General features: G+C 38.7%; 1 protein-coding gene across 8 annotated transcripts in view; it reads left to right on the top strand.

The window, feature by feature from the left end:
- GREB1 (growth regulating estrogen receptor binding 1) overlaps positions 1-20,075 on the top strand; it is an 88,755-nt gene extending 68,680 nt beyond the window's left edge. For 5 of the 8 annotated variants that reach the window (XM_063424844.1, XM_063424836.1, XM_063424818.1 and 2 more), the window contains 11 exons: positions 3,468-3,570; positions 4,297-4,455; positions 6,153-6,295; positions 7,034-7,195; positions 9,001-9,205; positions 10,005-10,179; positions 11,089-11,307; positions 13,541-13,676; positions 14,248-14,448; positions 16,563-16,701; positions 18,347-20,075. In XM_063424844.1, coding sequence (XP_063280914.1) covers positions 3,468-3,570; positions 4,297-4,455; positions 6,153-6,295; positions 7,034-7,195; positions 9,001-9,205; positions 10,005-10,179; positions 11,089-11,307; positions 13,541-13,676; positions 14,248-14,448; positions 16,563-16,701; positions 18,347-18,510 — 1,806 coding nt within the window. In that variant the 3' untranslated portion in view covers positions 18,511-20,075. Of the gene's footprint in view, positions 1-3,268; positions 3,441-3,467; positions 3,571-4,296; positions 4,456-6,152; positions 6,296-7,033; positions 7,196-9,000; positions 9,206-10,004; positions 10,180-11,088; positions 11,308-13,540; positions 13,677-14,247; positions 14,449-16,562; positions 16,702-18,346 lie in introns of those variants that run through there. The other 3 variants (XR_010083877.1, XR_010083875.1, XR_010083876.1) reach the window with 2 other exon arrangements.
- The last annotated feature ends 1,024 nt before the right edge of the window (positions 20,076-21,099 follow it).

The raw sequence follows: 21,099 nt of genomic DNA, 5'->3' as shown, positions 1-21,099 counted from the left end.
GTTTGCAACTTTGGTATTTAGAGCAAAGAGAGGATATGGGTAAAAACACCTTGCTCAGAGTACTTCCTTACTAGTTGTTGTCAATAGTATCATGCTTAGCCCAGAGTCACTACTTAGGATCAGTACAGCATTGTGTTTGTTGTCCCTAAAGCTGCAGACCAATCAGGTATCCACTTAAAAATTGCTTTTCAGATCTCCCATTTGTTGCAGCTAGGAGACAGAGGATGGGCAGATGCAGGGCTTTGTGCTTCAAAGGTGTGCATATCCTGCTTGTGGGATCTCTCTGCAGCTACTTACAGTGCACAAACTCTTGGAAAAAGGGGGCAGGGGCTCTTTGGAGAGATATGTGTAATAAATGCCAATCACTCGCTTTTGGGATTTTTAGAAATTTAATAAAAATAAAAAAATTGGTTATAAAAAAATAGTAATACAAATACAATAATAAAAGTTAAACAATTTAGAGTAGGACAATTTATGAGACAATAAACAAAGAGAAGCAGCCCAGGCTGCAGCCCTCCCCGTCCCAGACAAAGGCTAGTCAGGAGAAGGCAAAAAACTAGGGAAAAATCCTTCTCTTTTGAGGATCATCCTCATGACTATGCATTTTTTATTTAAAACAGTTAATTTCAGCTGGTTCATGTCACAGAAGTCTTTAGATGCCAGTAAGTCTGTGGGTCCTTGAAAGTTTTCCTTTTTGTTGATAAGAAGGCCACAAATTCTTCTTCACTAGAGAATTTAAAGTCTCTGCAACCATTATCTCTGTGCAAAGAGTTCTTGATCATTTGCTCTCTTTCTTGAGTTAAAAAGAATATCCCACACACATAACTTCAGTTTTAATTACTAGAGCTTAATGTTAATTACAAAATTACATTCACTATATTATTCAAATGTTAATACAGTATAACTTTTCTACCTAGCATTTTACATATAGTAAATATCTGCGTAGAGTCACACAATATGCATTTTTCACAATATGGAAGTTGTGTTTTTTGATAGCTATTCAGTATTTTCAAACAGAGAAAGACTCTGTGCTGTTCCATTTTCCTAGGGATGGTACACATAGAAAACAGTACAATTAACTTTAAAGGTGCATTTAGCTATCTGGGTATGCTACAAGTTCACGTGTTCAAGATTCTTCCCTTCTGGAGTAAATACTGATTGTAAATTAGAAGTCATTAATTTCTCATTTTCTTTTTGAAAACCTTCTTCTCAAAATGACCTGAGAAAGGTGTTCTCTCTTTCACCAGTTCATTTCTTTAGCAGCAAATGCAGGCAAATGTGCTAGTGAATGGAGTCCAAATATGAATGCTGCATGTGCTCAGCCCAGTCTCTGACCTGGCAGGGAAATATTCTGATAACATGGAAATATTCCTGAAAGTTCCCAACAGCTTTTACATACAGCATTGCTCATATCTAGCAGTTCATGAAACTCACAGTACTGAATTGGAAACTTAATGTGACAGATAATGAGATTGGGTAAGGTCTGATGCCTGCAATAGCCCAAGTGCATCCATTGCAGTTTAGTGGTGTAGCACTTGTCATCCTGTGGTTTCCTGCGTTTTTACTCATGATCCTACAGCTTTGTGTGCACTTGAGCCTGGTGACTGATGCTTTTCATCTCAGCACCATGTAGTTGTAGCTTCGTCACTCCCACACACTTTGTGAAAAGCCATTGGCAAAGACTGGACCCCCAAGGAAAAAAAATACATGAGTTCAATAGAATAAAATTTAAATGCATATCAAAAAGAAAAAGTAAGGTTTTCAGCGAGTTGTTCTGTTGACAATTCTAAGTATATACTTCAAACAGATTAAGAATTAATTTTTATCTAGATATCTAATATCAAAGAGACAGGTGTACTTTTGATAAATGATCTCTTTTTTGAAATTAAGAAACTGTTAATCTGTCATGCTACCCTGAGTTTAATGAAAAGATAATCAGAGGCACTTTAAAAGAGTATGTTCATAGGAGAATAAAAAGGTAATCTTAGATGTGAGGCAAACTGATGAAAGTATTTTCTTTGTTTGCCTCAGATGTGGGAAAATAAGATGGTTTTGTTTTAGCTCCTCAATCAGTAGCCATTGCAGCCAGGTTTAGAACCTTGTTCCAGGGTCAAAGGAAAAGTTCTCATTAGTTTCAATGGATTTTACATAAAAAGCAAAACCTGGAGTTAGAAACATCTGGTCCTTGGGCTGACTATAGTCCATGCTGTAATTTCCCCTGTTCAAAGTCACTTTTTTTGCTGTGTTATTCCAGGACAGAGAATTGTGTGCTGACATTTGATTCTCAACAGGGGTAATGAGACCCTTATCCCCCCTTTGCAAGCAACTCTTCAAACTGCAGTCTGATATGAAAAACAACAGATAATGAGCTTTGACCAAAATGTCTGATCCCTTGCTTTGGATTTAAAGCCTCCCTTCCTCAAGTGTTGAGAGAAAATGAAAATTTTTCTTGTCATGGATGGAAAATAGTAACTTTAATATTCTGTCAGGAATTCCAACACCCTATGCTTCTGATGTGTCCTAGCAGTAATGGAAGTTAAGCTGGGTTTTTAATTCAGTAGTAATGTAGACCTAATCCAAAATGTGATGCCACTTTGTGAAATCAGACTGTTGTTGTCCAATGTTTTGTAACTGATCTACGTGCTAACCTTCCCTGTACAGCCCCCACACACAATCATGGGGTTTAAAGCTGCCTTCTTAGACATGGCTTTATTTACTTGATGTTATCATCAGCAAACTCCATGTGAAAGACAGAACAACCCACTGAAAAAATCACTGGCTGTGGCTTATATCTTCCAGCAATACTCTTGATGCAGTGAAGGGAAAATTTATAGTGTGTTGAGGTAAAAAGGAAAGGAGAAAGTCATTTTCTTAAGATAATTTAAAAATGGACTTTTAAAAGGTAATTTTAAAAGATTGGAAGGGAAATAATATATTTTCAGCAGGAGAGGTGGAACAGGGACACTGTTGCACAGACTGTGTCCTTCAGGAGTGGAAGTGACCAGCACAAGCTCTCCCAGGGATGCCCTGCCACATTTACTCTTCAAGACAGTCTGTACAGGCTGTGTATCTGTAAATCACATGGAAATGAAAGGGTTGGGATAATTCTTTAGTTTTCTTGTAATTTGAGGGGAGTTTGTACATTTTACAAGCTGGTATGGATTTTTAAATGTTCATTGCCTGTGTAGAACCTATAACATTAGGAGAGAAAAATCTTGTGTGTGGGCCCATAATTAGACCTCTGATAAAAAATGTGTTTTCCAAATAGGCTCCTGCATAGAGAGAATAAAACTGTTGAACGTTAAATTTTTCATTTATGCCAAGGAATATACAAATAACAAGGATATCGAAGTGCTGAGTATTAATATTCAGTTTCACCACAGCTACAGTTTCCAGATAAGTGGAAAATTAACATGGTGAAAAGCAAAAGTTTACTTTTTTTTTTTTTCTGGTTTATATGTTTACAGATAGGGAAAACAGGTGCCTATCTGCAGTTCCTCAGTATTTTGTCCCGAATGCTGATAAGACTGACAGAAGTGGATGTTTATGATGAGGAAGAAATCAACATTAGTAAGTTCCTGATACAGAAATATTCTGGAGACAATAGAAAGTTGTTATGCTAAATTGAAATATAGTTGTCTATATTCTGTGTCTATATATGCCTGTATATTCTAGGCCAATTCTATCCTATTCAGCTTTGCAATTACTTTACATTATTTAAATATACTGATACTTTAGAATATTTTATTATTGAATTCATCATTTAGAATTTATTCATCTTCTCTGTAAGCAAAGAACATACCTCTATTTTTTTGTGGAAAGGGATCAACAGCATTTATGCATATTAAATGATACCAAGCCATTGGTTTTCAGTGTAGAATTCGAATGAACTTTTGTGGTAAAGCATACAAAAGGAATCATTTACATTTTGGCAGATTTATACCATGAGGAGCAATGTCATTTTCTCATTAAACAATACTACCCGAAGGAAGGAAGTTTCTGCTCTCTAATATCTAATTTTAGTCCAGACTTACTTTATTTTCAGTGTATTACTCCTCTGTGTTTCCAGATGTATTTCTGTAGCTCAGATAGGATATGAAGATAATTTTTAAAAGGTAGAGTAGCGTTGAGGTGCAAGGTACATTTGTGCAAAGTTTTACCTCTTGGTGCATGATATTGTGTCATCAGACTAATGAAAGAAAAAATGAAGCAGGAATAATATGTACAGCAAAAGCATCTATAGCAATACAAAGAGCTTTAAAGATTCTGAATTCTTATTTTTCAATAATACCATAGACATAAAAGAAGAATCTGATCAATACTACCATCAGCCTGGAGGTATGTGGCCAGATTTGGAGACATTTAGGAAGATGCCTTTTGACTACACCATCCATGATCCAAAATATGAAGATGCAAGTCTGATTTGTTCAAAGCTTCAGACTATAAACAGTGAAGGTCAGAATTTTTAAAATACTGATTGGTACATGTATATGTATTTATTTGCTTTTAATTTGAGAATCCTGTTAAACTTTTAAGCAGAGTTAAAATATCAGAATTGCTTTTGATATAGTAATAGTTGGAAAATATTTCAAGTTTTCCAGATGAAATATTGGAGTATGACCCTTATAGATTCCTTATGGAATAGTCTATGGATAGTCTTTCATTTAAAAAGCTCTAATTCCTCGATAAGTTTGTGTATTTGAATGATTTTATAAAGTAGTATTGTCCTGCTCTGTAGCAATGCAGTGATTTATGTGCATGAAGTTAGTTTTGTACTGAAAAGTATCTATAGGTTTAAATTTTAGGTTTTATGTTAGGTTTGGAAAGCATGAGTTGAACATGCCCAGATCTAGATTCCTGGAGTACTGATGTGTGAATCAGTCCTCTGAATTAGCCAGCTGGACATACACAAGCCCATGGGACTGGTTGGCAGGGAGGAAATGCTGCTGCTCAGAGAGACCTTGGCAGGCTGGGGAAGTGGAACCTCAGGAACAGGACCCTGTTGAACAGTGCACCAAATGTGCCCCTTGCACTTGAGATAGATAAATTTTATCCAGCTGTACAAGTTTGGGGCCAGCTCTATAGACAGCAGCTGTGATCAAGGTGACTTGATGGTCCTGTTGACAATAATTTGAACATGAATCACCAGTTCTCCCCTGGGTTAATGGCTTACTAATAATCTAGCAGCAGGTCAAGGGAAGTGATTATTCTTCTGTGATGGCAGCTCTAAGGCCGCATCTTGGTATTCTGTCGAGTTTTTGGCTTCCCAATATGAGAAAGACTTTGACATAGAGAAGTGAGGCCAGTGAGCAGCCACCAAGATACGAAGAAAATTGGAGTGAATTGGGTTTGTTTCATCTTGGGAAGTTTAGCAGGTGCATCTGAGTGCTATCTTCAACTTCCTAATAGGAATTTATAGACACAAACTATTATAGACACACAGCATAAGGACAAGTGACAACAGACACAAGTTGCAATATGGGAAGTTACAATTAGATTGTATGAAAAATATCTGCAGAATAAAAGTGGTCAAAACGTGAAGCAGATTGCCCAGAGAGATCATGAAAACTCCACTCTTGGTGATTTTTAAAACTTATCATGACAAGGAGCAGCTTTGAGGAACCTGATCTGATGCTGAAAATCTGAGTGGAAGATTAAATAATAAAGTCCTTTTTAGCAGAAAATACACCTCATCTTCCCTCAGTCTCTCACAAAGGGGATCCTTTGAAAAATATGGATATACACCAAGGAGCAACATCACTAAATTGCCAGATTCGTTTCTACTGTGATGTCTGTCACAGAATGGCAAATGTCATAAGGCTCTTTTTTACTATTTATTGCTTTTGTAAGCATTCTACCAATAATAGCAACAATGAAAATTTTAATGATCAGGCATTGCTTACGTCAGCTTTATGTGAGATCTGAATTATTATAATCATGAATTTGTAGATAATTCCTTGTAGTTCTCTTTGCTGTACATAGCAATTTATAAAACACGCTGTGCTCGGAATGAATTCATAGTGTGTTTTATATGTGGTTTTTATTACCATTTTTCCTAGAAGCTGATTTCAGTGACAGAAACAGTCTGTCACAAGAGAATGCATTCTAGCCTTGAATATATGTTATGTTTAATTTGTTTCTTTCCTTAATAGACAGATCAATGAGCAGGAGACAGGAAGATACGTACACATGCCGTCAGACAACTCGGATGAGGTTGTCCAAGTATGCAGCATATAACACCTACCATCACTGTGAGCAGTGCCATCAGTACATGGGTTTCAATCCCAGGTACCAGGTAAAGATCTTTAGGTGTTACTCTGCAGATCAGACTCTGAAGCACACACAACCCAAACACACAGTTTGTGTACATTCACTGTATTTGAATTGGCTTAAAAGCTGTACGTGTGTACACATGCAGCTGATTTACAGATTTTGTTATTTATTGAAGTGACCACGCTACAGTTTGGGGAGACCAGAGGACTGACCCTGGTGTCACTGACACAGGTTTATTCAGTGCTGTGATCTGCATGTGTGCTACCAGTTAAAATGACTTTCTCAGTAAGCTTCCCACTAGGTTTTGCCTAAGTGGAAAAGTTTGCACCTGAGTTAGTGCAGCAGATGCTACTTCTGATACAGGAGCAGTCCAGCACAGAGTAGTCTATGTGTGGTATACAACTTGCTTTTACTCAGAGTAACCCTCTCATTTCTTGCCTATTATAATGTGAAGAAGAAGGTGTCAGCAATGCAAATACTCATTTTTATGTGACAGTATTTCTAAAAGCCAGGAGGGGCCTGTAAGTATTGGTACCATCTGCAAGACAAAGCTGAAACAACAGTTTCAAAGGAGGTATCTCTTTAATACTTTTTTTTTAGTGTAAGCTCTAGCCCAGGGAATAGCACTTAGGAATAATGAAGTTAAATCTAATGCCATACAGTAAGTGGCTGTAATCTGTTTGGCAATGTTGTAAATATATATATAAATGACACTGTGGTTTGACTTTAACTGGAACTATCATATTTTTCCCATCCTTAGATTTATGAGTCCACTCTGCATGCATTTGCCTTTTCCTATTCTATGCTGGGAGAAGAGATACAGCTGCATTTTATAATTCCAAAATCAAAGGAGCATCATTTTGTCTTTAGCCAACCAGGAAGACAGTTGGAAAGTATGAGGCTACCACTAGTCACAGATAAGGTAGATGGATTTTTAAATTTATATTTATGGCCATATATGGGAGAGAAACACCACCAATTTCAAAATTTGTTGAATTAGCATTCTCTGTAGTACTATTCCTACTGTCAAGAGACAATGAAGATGTCCTTATGATACGCTTGTATTTTCTTCCAGAAAGGGATATATGAAACAAATTGTCAAGACACCAATAAGCTCTTTTGCTCATAGTCAAGGTTGATCCTTTGGTATAAATAGTCTTATCTGTGACAAAAGGTCTTTGGTTATGGGTTTAAGATGTTAAATTGAGAATAATTTCTGCAAAGAAACTCAAAGATATGATTTCATTTATCATACCATTAGTAAGAGGAAGCATTTTTTTCTGTAGAGAAAAGTAGTGGAACATCCTGTTTTATTCTGCATAAATGCTCACTTACTTGCATATAAAAATAAGATTTTCAAAGAATCTTAGTCACAACTTCTAGACTGTATAAAGAATCACGTAAGGCTTGTAGAAGAAGCTTTGTGAAGTCATCTATTTGACAGGCTCTGCAAACTCACCACAGAATCACAGTATAAGCTGAGTTGGAAGAGACCGTAAGGATCACCAAGCCCCACTGCTGGCCCTGCACAGCACCATCCCCAGGAGTCACACCCTATGCCTAGAGCACTGTCCAAACACTTCTTGAGCTTTGTCAGGCTGGTGTTGTGACTGCCCTGGGGAGCTGTTCCAGTGCCCAAACACCCTCTGGGTGAAGAACCTTTTCCTAATATCCAACCTAAACCTCCCCTGACACAACTTCAGGCCATTCCCTCGGGTCCTGTCACTGTCACCACAGAGCAGAGATCAGTGCCTGCCCCTCCTCTTCCCCTCACAAGAAGCTGTGACTGCAGTGAAGTCTCCCCTCAGTCTCCTCCAGGCTGAACAGACCAAGTGACCTCAGTCACTCCTCACACAGCTTCCCCTCAAGGCCCTTCACCATCTTTGCTGCCCTCCTTTGGACTATCTCTGACAGTCTGATATCTTTGTTAAATTGTGGTGCTCAAAACTGCACACAATATTCACGGTGAGGCCACACCAGTGCAGAGATGTTGACCTTTACAGAGATTCCTGACATTCATGTCTAAGGTGAAGCTGTGCCTTGCTCAGGCCACACTGCTTCGAGTATTGAAGCAATCTGTGGAGTAAGTAAGTAAGTATAGAAAGCAATAGTGCTTCTGTCCTGGAGAAAATAAGCTGCTTCCAATAAACAGTAATAAATCAATATCACCCTCCAGTTCAAGTTTTAAACAGAAGAACCTAGACAGCAACACAACAGCAATGTAAGAATGACATCTCCTGCCCTCCCTCACCCAGTAAACTTGTGCTTGGCTACATGGTTGGAACTGTGCACTGGATCCTTGTGGATTCTGCCACTGACCTGGTTTGAGGCTTTGACATTTAAGGACTGTTCTCCCTTTGCTTCTTTTTCTATTCTGTTGCTGCAGTCAGAAGAGCTGTACTGTAGTTTTGGAGTACAGAGTTTCTTACTGTCCTATATCATATGGACCTAAATCCTTTTCCAGATGTGGCCTCAAGGCACCTCTGCTCTTGGCAGGTGAAGGTTAGCAGTCCTGTCCATTCCACCACACTCTCATCAGTCAAATAAGCTAAAGAATAGAGGTTTCTTTTTTCCAATTCTCATAAAGTTGTTTATTTTCCTATCAAGGAAGTTTAATATGTGTCAGTTTATCTAGTGCTAGTGGATCTGATTTATTTTCCTGAAGAATCTATGTCTCCTTTTTCTCTCTGGATTAATACAGAAGCTCACACTTCTTTTTACCTACAGAGTGAAGATTATATAAAAAGCCCTACTTTTACTCCCACCACTGGTCGTCATGAACATGGACTTTTCAATTTATATCATGCAATGGATGGAGCCAGTCATTTGCATGTTTTAGTTGTCAAGGAGTATGAAATGGCCATATATAAGAAGTATTGGCCCAACCACATCATGCTTGTTCTTCCAAGCATTTTCAACAGTGCAGGAGTAGGTAAGTGCAATAAAAAGTTCTAAAAAATGTGGACACACAACTTGGGTCCTTGAGGTTTTGTTATTCAACACTGAAATGTAGACACACACCCGGCAGCTAGAATGTCTGATTTGGTGATCTGGATTCCCTCTGAAGACAGTGTGTCACAGCTGAAGATGCATTTCTCTTAATCCAGGACACCTAAAACAAGCTCAATGAATTACACCTTAGAAATCCTTAAGTCTTCTATTGTCTTTGAAAGAAGCTGAGGGTGTTAAAACTCAGATGGAGTTACTGACTCTCTTTCCTTGTGGAAATAAGCTGTGCACTATTTGCATGGGCAGTGATGCTCTGGTTGGGTTCATCCCTTAGGTAGGTTCTGCTGATATAACATCTGTGAAACAACCCTTTGCTTGTGCTGCTGGAACAACTTTTGTACAGCAGTAGTGACAAACCTTCAAAATAGATCATCAGGGACGATTTCCAGTGTCATTCAGCTGGTCAGTCAACATCTCTAACTCTTTGCACTAAGATATGCTAACAGACACACATATTGTCATGTTAAAAGAAGTAGTCTCTAAATCCTTAAGATACTAGCAAATCTTTACCACAGAAGTCAGGCCTCATTTTTCATCCTTCCTAATGTGATTCCTGAAGTCGTTTCATTGGCAAGTGACAAAGCAAGTTGGCTCTGGGTGGTGAAATCTTCAGAGTGATTTATACCCTTGTCTGCAGAAATATTCCCTTCAAAAGGCTTCTGAGTTCAAAGCAAACAGTTTCTGCCTATTTTTAATCCGGTGGTTTATGCCCATGGTTTCAGGTGCTGCACACTTCCTGATAAAAGAGTTGTCTTATCATAACCTGGAGCTTGAACGGAATCGGCAGGAAGAGCTGGGGATAAAACCCCAGGATATTTGGCCTTTCATTGTCATTCTGGATGACTCCTGTGTCATGTGGAATGCAGTAGAGGTTGACTGTTCAGGAGACAGGAAAAGGTATAGTGTAATATATGCTTTTCCAGCTGATCTATTTTAACCTTTTTCTGCATGTAATTTTGAAATTATGTTTGCTGCACTACAACTTCTACCCTGTAAAAGCAGAGAATTATATTTTCCCAAGGAGTGTACTTTCCTAGGCATTTGTCTTTGCATAGCATGTAGTGTAGTGCCTGTTTTTTATTCCTATTCCCTGAGGATTTATGTGCCCTGCAGCAGTCACTGTTCAAGCTAGAGTTACTTGGACTGCAGATTTCAGACTCTGTAAACAGGATGACATGGACACTCACATGTCCATTTTTCACCAGATCTTTCTAGGGAAGCTAAATGACAGTTCTGTGCAAGTCGTGCAACGGATTTCCTTTGGTTCTTTTGTCAGTCCCAGTCTGTGTGTCTCCTTTATGAGTTTCCCAAATCCCTGAACTAGTATTTTTGTTTTCATTACTTTAGAATATTGTTTGTGCTTGATATTTTTATCTACGCCATGAACAGGCTATGCAGAATTTATAGCAAACTTTCAGAGAGAACGAAACTCAATGAAAACTGAGATTTATGGACTCTAGGGGTGGGCTTAGAAGGATCTTAACAGTTTGTGCTTAAGTTATGGCACAAGTCAGCAACCCTCCAAGATTCATTGGAATATTATCTAGGTAACTTTACATATCTGAGTGAATATTTTGAGAGATCTAGATTAAGTTTCAGATTTTTCATACCAGTCCCCACCAAATAAGCACCACTTAATTTTAACTAGAGTGAGAGACAAAAACATACAGTAAAGAAAGACAATGCTGAAGTTGTCTAATTGAGAGTCATAACAACTTCCAACTGTTAATAATTGCTCTTAGCTGGAAGAGATTCTGAATGTTCTCTATATATTTTAAAATTAACACATTTTCATAATTATTGTAGTGACTATACATGGACTGAAAGGAATGTTTCCCTAAAGCAAATTCTGCAACATATTGAAGCAACTCCCAATGTCACTCATTATGCCTTAATTGGGATGAGGAAATGGTCCAGTAAGACAAACAGTGCTGAGATTAAGGAACCATTCTCCTGCTGCCATGTGCATGACTTCATTATGCTGAATGTGGATCTGACACAGAATGTACAGTACAATCAGAACAGGTAAGTTAATCAGTAGCACTTTCAGCAGAGGAAATGAACTATAAAGGAAGTATTACAAAAGCTTTTGTTTTTTCAGGGAGGTTTTGAATGGCATTCAGACAGATTTTGTTTTGTTAATGGTGATTCAAATCATTCCCAAGCTGCCAGAAGTTGAAAAAAGCATTAATTTATATAGTTCCAAATAAAACAGTGATAACTGAGTGACAGGCTAGACACAGTCAGCAGTGTGCTCTGCACTCCAGGTGGCCTTTGGTAAATACTGTACTTCCTTTCTTGTCTGCCTAACTGCTCTCCCTTCCAAAGGATTCTTTAAGGGATGTATGGATGAGTGGTGCATAGCCAAATCTCATTCTGATACATATCTGGGCTTTTTACCCTGAGTAGCATAACACTGCAGCATACCACATGTGTGCTCCTCAGGACAATCAGAAAAAAAAATAAAGAAGTCTTGTTCACATTGGTGGTTGTTCTTCACATTCAGCTGTCTCAGAAATCCCACTTTTTCATTTATTGTGCCACTTAGGATATATCAGATTATAATTTTGTCATACACAGCATTACCACAGTTAACAGAACTGTATTCACTAGGTTCATAATCTCACAGAATTTCACTGATCTGTGACAAATAAACTGTGGCTTTCCCCCCATTTCTGAGGGATATGCATTTATTACAATAGAATGAAGTGTATATATATATCACTAGAGGTGGAATTCACTTGTCTAAAACTGGTCTTCCAGTGCCTTAAAATACAGAAGGCATCCATATGGGGTTGGCAGGTGTGACATGAAATGTGAGTTTTCCTGTAAGCTGGGTGGGACAGCCCAGGTAATTGAAATGGCTCTACACAGCTACACTTGGGTAACTGAACATCAGTCATTGTGCTTTTCAGAAGAACTCTGCTGACTCAGGAAGGTATCTTTTGAAGCCAAAGCTTACTTATAACTGCAGGGAAGCATTCTGCTTTCATTACTCTCTGAATAAACAGATGATCTTTATTGTCACCAGCCTGACATCTTAAAAGAACAAATTTGCCTCTGTGCATCTCCTAGTAGAGAACTGTGCTCCGAGGCTTCCCAAGTGTGTTACCTTATGAAGCATTGTGTATGAAAGGCAAATGGAGACAATAACAATAAAGCAAAATCATATGAGTACAAGCAACAATGTTAAAATGTCAGGAATGCCACATCACACCACGCATTTCCTGCCTCTGTCTTTGAACCACATGAGGCTCATGGTAATGCTGTGTGGGTACTGCTGAGTGTGAAGCATTCCAAGCCTGGCCAAGGAGAAGGTACATTTTAAAAGACAGAGACAGTGATAGTCAGGGATATCAAGTAACCATGTAGATATTGCTAAGATCAAATTCAAAACTTTTAAAACCTATAATTGAATGCCATGTTTCTCACTGATGTTGACTGTTGCACTGATTGCTCAGTTCACTTAAATTCAAGCCCTGGATGTCAATTCTGTGGTTCTGCACATCATCCTGTTTCCTTTGTAATAAATATATACAAAATTAAGAACTGAGTCTGAATTTTCCAGAGATCTGAGTATTTGGATTCAGTCAGCTTTAGGAGTTTACTTTTTATTCTGTTCCATTATATTTTTTAAATGGGTCAAATTTAGCTCAGGGATGTTTGGCCTCATTCTGCTTAATCTTTTCCTGAGTCTCAGCAGTTCTCTTGTATAAAGACTCCATGCCTTCAAATAATTTTCTAAAAAAAAAAAAAAAAAATTACATTAGTTCTGTAGCAGAACATTAAAAAATCAGTAGATATTCATATTTTGAGGGAAAAATGAGTAGTCAGATACTTCTGTGCATTTGATAAATCACATAACCATTTCCTTGGAAGTCAAAGGAATTAATTTCCTTGACTGTATTTGGGCTAGTAATGTATGTAGCAATTTCTTATGACTCCATTATTGTAGTAAATGCAAAGGAAACTTTTTAACTCCTGGGTATTTTCATTAGCAATTTACTGCCTTTCCAGTTTACACTTTTGATCCTTTCCCTCCTGAAGTGCTTTTCTCCCTTGTTTTGGTCTTCTGAAACTGATTCTAGCCTAGTTCATTCTTAGAAAGCTGAAGCCCCTTTCCCTGACTGATAGGCACTGTTGGAGGGTCAGTATGTTTGATACCTGTCCTTTCTGTGGTGCTGATCAAAGGCTCTGAGTGCTTATATTTGTCAGAGTGTGATGACAAACATTCCTGCTATGATTTCTTTCTTTCTAGATTTACATGTGATGATGTTGACTTCAACTTGCGTGTCCACAGTGCTGGCCTTCTCATCTGTCGCTTCAACCACTTCAATGTCATGAAAAAGCAAATTGCAGTAGGAGGACAACGATCCTTCCACATAAAGTCTAAGGTGGGAACTGAGACCTCTGTTGCACTGTTGTGAAAATTCTGTTTTCTTTTTTTGTCTTTTTTAACCAGGAGAACTGACATCTTTTGGTGCATCATCTAATGGGGTGTGTCAGTAATGCCAGTAATGGGGTATGTCTGCCACATGAGGCTTTTTTAGTTATTTATTTCTGAAATCCACAATGTTCTTGTTATAAATACAACTTTCCTTAATAGCTTTCCTTTAAAACTTAAAAAAAAAAATATACAGTATCTCTTTGCAATCCAAGTAGCCATTCACTATGTGGATTTTATTTACAGCTATAGAATTGCTCATCTTCATGCGACTTCATAGGTAGGAGTACTTTGAGTTCAAAGAAGAAACCTCAAAGACTATAAACACAAATAAAATTTTATGAAACTGAATCTGTTTTGGTAGCAGATATTTTTGACTGAACAACTTTTCTTCTTATTAGATTTTTATACAAATCTAAAACTTAGATTTTTATGGTAGAGATATATTTTATACAAACCACAATTACATAAGTACAACTTGATTAAGATTGATCTATATGAGAAATATTTTTTCCTCACAGGTATCTGACACTCCAGTTTCAATCTCCCCTGCTCAGTACATTTGTGCTCCTGACAGCAAGCACACCTTCTTGGCAGCACCTGCTCAGTTGCTCCTTGAGAAGTATCTCCAGTATCACAGCCATCGCTTCTTCCCTCTCTCACTGAAGAACTACAGCCATCCAGTGCTATCTGTGGACTGTTACCTTAACTTAGGACCACAGGTACTGAACAAAATCTCCAAGTAGCTGTAGAAATGAGTAGGCTCTGTTTTGGATGGGTTAGTCGATGTATTCCTTAATAATGGTTACACAGCCATTGAAGAATGGAGTATCCCTATAATGTTAAAATCAAATTCTTAGTCCCATATTGTCAGAGGCTTCAACTAAAGTACATGGAGAGAAATCCCAGAATTGTCCTAAATACTAATGTAGTCTGTGAAGTGTTTTCTCAATCTGCTATAATTTAGCTCTTCCTACAGAAAATTTCTTCCACAAGAGGGTTTTACAAATACAGGATAACCCTTAGAAAGCACTTCAAATATACAGAAGTTTTAGTTCACTTCAGGCTGATAAGCTGAGGCAGAGAATCAGATACTAGACAACCAGTCGGAATGGAAGAAGCTCACATTAGGTCTCAGGAGCTGTTGGCTCTCTCTGATGAGTCTGGATCTAAAGCCAAGGTTGTGCTTCAACTCAAACATGTCAACAGAAGTTTGGTACCACGACACAACTCCAGGGAAACCCAGCTGGCTCACACTCCCCAGCACGCCCCAGGAGTGGCGGCTCTGGTGCAGAGCAGAGCAGGGCTGGCTGCTCCCCACGGCAGCCGGGGTTCAGCGTCTGGGACAGGGGCGAAAACAGGGAGGGGGCTCTCCTGTGCTTCCCAGAGCAGTTTAATCCCCAAGGGGGGCAGTGACATAAAAACCAAAAAAGCCCGCATCTTGCACAGTCTTTTAAACAGGGGAGGAACAGGGGCGGACACAATTCTTCAACCAATCAGGGATACAATGGGGAGGAGATTTAGGAGGGACTCAAAATATGACAACCAATAGAGAAGACAAAGGGCGTGGAAAGGGTCACATGGACCAACAGAGCTTCCTGGAATAGGGGAATTCAGGGAGGGGTTTAGGACTGCCAGGGAATTCTCCAGAACAAGGGGTAGGGATTAGGGAGGATTGACATTATGTAGATAAGATAACAGGTGGGTCTAGGGGGTGAATGACAACTTGGAGAGGGAGGAGAAAACTTTGGATAAAACCATACATATCAGGGGAAAAACAGGAACAAACATTCAATGGGATTTACAAAAATATGCACAAAGAAAAACACACCACCACAGTACTAGGGTGGTGTGATTCAGGAGAGAGGGACTGTTCTTATCTCTTCACGGAATACTAAATGAAATTCAGTCTTTCTGGGTTTGCTGAACTTGTCTTCCAAAGAGGTGTGTAGTAACCTTCCCATGTATCCTGCTCTCAGAACATTTTGAGTTCTTAGGCTTTTGTTTCCACCATGTTTGGAAAAACAAGCTCTGTGGGAGGGCATTGTACTGTTACTGTCTTCATCCATTGCATCTTTTCAGCTCTAACCCGTTCAGCACTTGAAATTACTTCAATTTCATTCTGGAATTGCTGCCTATTCTGGACTATGATACAATAGGATTGAAGGAATATGGAATAGGCATACTGGTACAGAGTCTTATTTGCTGTGGTTCAGCTTTCCTCCACTCAATCATGCTGATCCATGCCAGATGAGTATGTATCCCAGCTAAGTAGTACAGTGCCACTTTTGAAACAAAGTCTTTTATGGAAATCGGAATTTATAAATCCTGAAAGAGTGTTGTAAATATTCCCATTCCAAGTGGATTTCAGGATTAGCCATAAAAACAAACCAGGCAAGAGGAAACCTCATAAATGCATGTATATGCACAGCTCTACTGACTTGAGTAATCCTGTCGTAATGTAAATGAAATTCGGAATTCCTAAGGGTTCTTTTCATGTTTGGCTGTAGAGTTACTGTATTTACTCACATATAAATGAAATATGCTGGGCAAGTCATAGCATTATGGTTGTGGGAAGCTATTGTTACTGCAGCTTTCAAACTCTATCACATCTAAGCCTCATAATAATAATAATAATAATGAGTAGTAACAATACATAGTTATGAATTGTGCTTTATGTATGTTGTTAATAAGTAGTGCAGTGTTTTGGAAGGAACTGAAATCTCACAATATTTGGAGTTGGAAAGCAAGTCTGAATTTGAATCAGGTGCAAATACTGGAAGCTTCATATGGAAATTCAAAAGATGTTAATTTTTTTCCACCCTCTTCCAATCAGATTGCAGTTTGCTATGTGAGTTCTCGGCCTCATTCTCTGAATATCAGTTCCTCTGGTTTGACGTTCAGTGGTCTCCTGCTGTACCTCTGTGACTCCTTTGTTGTAGCCAGCTTTTTGAAGAAGTTTCATTTTCTTAAAGGTGAGCTGCAATCATTTTATTGCAAAGAATTAGATGACATGGTCTCCGAGAATGTGGGGAAAATCTATTTTATCTATGTTTTAAATATATTATATTAATATAGGTGCATATATGTGTATATGAATGTATTCATATTTGCCTTTATATGTCCCACCCAACTTTGATGCTTGATCATGCTGGCTCTCCCTTGTAGTAAACTGGTATATGGCAGTGCTATAAGTTCTGCAGATTTCTAAGTGGGAAGGAGTGTTGGATCCATATCATCATGCCTAGAGTATGTTCACAACTCCTTACTCTGTTTGAAAACTGACTACTGAAGATTTATGCACAAAGCCTTTACCTACTGAGTTCTTGGAGCTTTTCTAAATTTCGATAGAAAATGGGTGATTGACAAACCTATCAAAATCTATTTTCTATTTTTAGAAATAGAAACAGGCTTATTTAAAATTTATTCCTAATACTGAGTTTCTCCTTGTAAACCTTATGATGGTGTGTAGCAGTGGAGACAACTAACTCCCACTTGTGTTGCAGACAGCCACATTACAAACTTCTTTTGGATCCTTCTGCTGCCAAGTTAGGCATTTGGTGCTCTGGGGATTTGTTTTGCTCAGCTACAGCTGTCACTGGGAGAAGAGCACCATGGTTGGTGCCTTTTGAAACTGGCAGAGTTGTTATAAACTGCTGTATTCTTTCTGCAGCTAAAACAGAGGCTACCAGTCAGTCTTGTTTTGCATAAACCAGTCGGTTTTTATCATGTAGCACACACAGAGTGTGTTTGCTTTGGGATTTCTCCATCTCCCCTGGCAGTCTACATGATTTTCTAACCTGTCACATGAGAATTAAACACCATGTGACTTGTTTCTTTTTTATTATATTCACACGGGTTTTTTTGGTTTTGTTTTTTTTTTTTCCTGGGCATTACCACTTACCTCACCATCTCTCATTTAGACTACTGAATGCTGGTGAGGTAATTATATTCTCTTAAAGGAGGACTTTTCTCAGAAGCCAGGAACCCATGCATACAAGTTAAAGTGGTTATCAGTATGCCAGACAGGACAGTTGGCATTGGTTACTGAAGTATGATTTTTTTGATTTGACATTCTGGGTTTGCTTGTGTCTGTAGCCACACAGACCTGATTCTTTCTTGCCAGCATTTGAGTTCACCAATCCAAGAGCCACTAAAATTTGTGATTAGTTTTAAAGACCTGTTTAGACTATTTCTGGGCAGCAAAACACAAGAGCTTAGTCAGCCATCACAGTGATTGCCTTGTGGGTTTTGCTGAGGGAGGGTTTCATGCAAAGGTAATGATCAGAAGGGCTGCGACAGGAATGGATGTAGGGCTTTATCTGGCTGCTGTCAGGGCCCATCATGACCTCCTTAGACCTGCCAGTTTTACCTTTCCTGCCTTAAGGATCATGGAAGGTGCTGCTAGTCCTGTTTACTAGATGGTTACGAGGTACCTCAAGTTACACAAGAAGATCCTGACAAATCCTCAAGTTCTAGTTGGCTTAGTCTTCTCCCAAGCCCATTTGTAACTCCTGGTGTGAAAGGAGTGGAGTTCTCCGTGGCAGAGGGTGGTGGGAGGCGGGTGATCTGAGGACAAAGGGGATACTCACGTGAGTTTCTGTTGAACTGTCTGCTTAGGTGCCACCCTGTGTGTGATTTGCCAGGACCGCAATTCTCTGCGGCAGACTGTTGTCCGGCTGGAGCTGGAGGACGAGTGGCAGTTCCGTCTGCGGGACGAGTTCCAGACAGCCAATGCCAAAGAGGACAGACCCCTCTTCTTCCTGACTGGGCGACACATTTAATTGAAAACAGACACGTTTCCTGAATGACACAAGACACTAATTGCCACCATCTCGTGAAATTGCTTTTGAGAGGCTCTGCCTTCTGAACAGAAACAGGACTGTTTTCTGTTGTTTATTAGAAAGATACCTAATCAGACAGTTTCAGATCATATTTATAAACATTGAAGTGACTTTTCTAGTTTAATGTTCTGATGGACGTCGTCCCTAATTCCTGATAGAGACACAGAGGCTTACATGATGGAAAGCATTTCATATCAGCAGAGAGGTCAATGAGTGCATTTCTGTGACAAAGAAGACCACATGCAAGTTCATAAAGAAAAGGGTTAGGAAACTTCTTGCACATTCCAGAAACAGGAAATGTAAATTTAGGCGCAGGTTTTGGTTTACAAGATTTATTTATCAAACAGTTGGCATAGGGCAACAGGAGTTGGTACAGCTCTGTCGTATACTGCTTCTGATTGATCCAGGTAGGCTTTTTATATGATGATTTGTAAAGAATATTTCTTTAATAGTAGGAACTCAGTTGAAGCTTTAATTTTTGGAGCAACTGCCACACTGGATACTTTTACCATGCAGGACTGTTGGAGTAGAAGCCTAATTATATGTCTGGTTTTACTAGCATACAGAGGAGAGTTAACAAGGTAGATGGTAAAATGAGATCTGAACATTTAAACCTGAAACTGATATTAACTTGAATAACTAAAGAGATCAGATGGTGAGACTGACCTGCAAGTGATTTATTTCTAGAAGATTGATGTTTTGTGACTGAGTTATAGACTGGCTGTAGACTTTGAGCTGAGGCAAGTGCACTCAGGAAAGCAGATGAGATGCTTCTAAAACACTCCCAATACACTTTCTGGGGATATTTTCTTGCCAAGGTGCTTCAAAGGAGTGAGAAATGGAGATTACATTGCTGAGAAATTCAGGTGAAAATCTAAAAACATGTTCTAGAGCAGCACCGGGCATTGTGATATTTCGTATGCTCTACATGTTAAATCAGTGGTCACTGTCTGTCTCGGTGTTTGGAAAAGCTGTCTAAGTTGCAAGCTTCCTCTTTGTCTTTGTAGAATCAGTGTTAACGTCACTCAGTCAAGGTGTAGGAAGGATGAGTATAGATATTGTCAGAGGAAATCTCATATTTGGGCAGGCCTTTCTTGCTGGATACACCAATGGGGATCATTGACTTTATACTGACGAAATGCCATTGGGCTGAATCTGTTACAGTACTGGCCTTGAAATGCAGGCATCGGTATGACTATGCCAAAGAGCTAATTTAGGTTAATTTACAGAGAAAATGTAAGTTCTGTGAGTTGTGAATTCTGTAAGAGATGTGGATTGCTATCTACAAGGAAACTGCTAGCAATCAGTGTGCTTCTATATTTCATTGTCTGTGTATCAGAGTGAGAATTCACTTTAAGTTTTGTGAAGGAAGGTGAGCATTGTCCTGTGTAAATAGTATTACTGTTCAGTTTTCACCAGTTGATTAGTTAATTTAAACTTTTTTTAAGGAAGTGTGACATTTATGTCTAATTCATCCTTTATAAATAAAGTTCATGCTGCATGGACATCTGTCTTGGTGATGTACTGGACCAATAAGTATACACACTTTTGTAGTGGAAAAAAAATAAAGGAAAAGCACTAGCTGAAAGGAATTAAAGTAATTAAGGAATGACCTGAACTGATCAACATAAAATACAGTACTGTTTAATGGCCTACAACATAACACAGCCTCAAAGGTATAAGAGTTTTTGCAAGAACTCAGATTGAAAGATAATGAGTTGAAATTTCCTTTCCTGTTACCAAATATTTAAACAACTTGTACCAAGTGTCCGTTAACTTTTTTCTGTTTTAAGTGTGAGATTTGTCAGTCTTTAGACATCCATTTTCTCCAAGAAACTAAAAAAGGCCTAAAGTACAAAATAATAATAATGATAATAATAATAATAATAATAATAATCATAAATCACATCCTTTCTTAACATTCTCTTTTGCCACAAAGTTTCCAAAACTTTGACAAAATAGTCACCTGAAGCCATCATACTCCTGAATGTTGTTTCACATTACCCTTTTTCTCCATGAGTTACCTACACACTGTATCCTGTATACAGGACAGGAGTCCCAGGGCCTGGCCTCAGCAGACCTGAGTCTATTGTGTGGCCACGTGCAACCATTCTCCATCATATTTATGAGCAATTGTCTGTGATGAAAGTTGCATGCACAGCCCATTGTCTGGAGAGCACATCCTGTAATATGAGCAGATATGCCCTTAGTCTGACCAAAATGCAGGTACTTCCTGTCCTGCTGTGGGAGCATATATGCACTCACATGCAGGAAAACACAGCATTTTGCTCACAGGAGGCCAAAAAATGATGGTGAAAACTCAGGGGCAGCCTCCATAGCTCCATCTAAAAGTTTCTTTATTCTGACCTAGTTTACAAGCTAAGCTCCCTTAAGTGTAAGCTTTTATGGAGAGAGCAGTGTAGGTTTTGTGTCCAGCTGGGACTCTGAGATGGTAAAGTAATACAGATAAATAATAATGGTAAACTAAATCAAGTCTGTTTGGAGGGGACAGTTATCCTGTGCTGCAAC

The sequence above is a fragment of the Prinia subflava genome, chromosome 2 (assembly GCF_021018805.1).
Source record: "Prinia subflava isolate CZ2003 ecotype Zambia chromosome 2, Cam_Psub_1.2, whole genome shotgun sequence".
Taxonomy (NCBI): Eukaryota; Metazoa; Chordata; class Aves; order Passeriformes; family Cisticolidae; genus Prinia; species Prinia subflava.
Note: the sequence above shows the minus strand (reverse complement) of the source record. Positions and strands in the feature narration are given on the sequence as shown.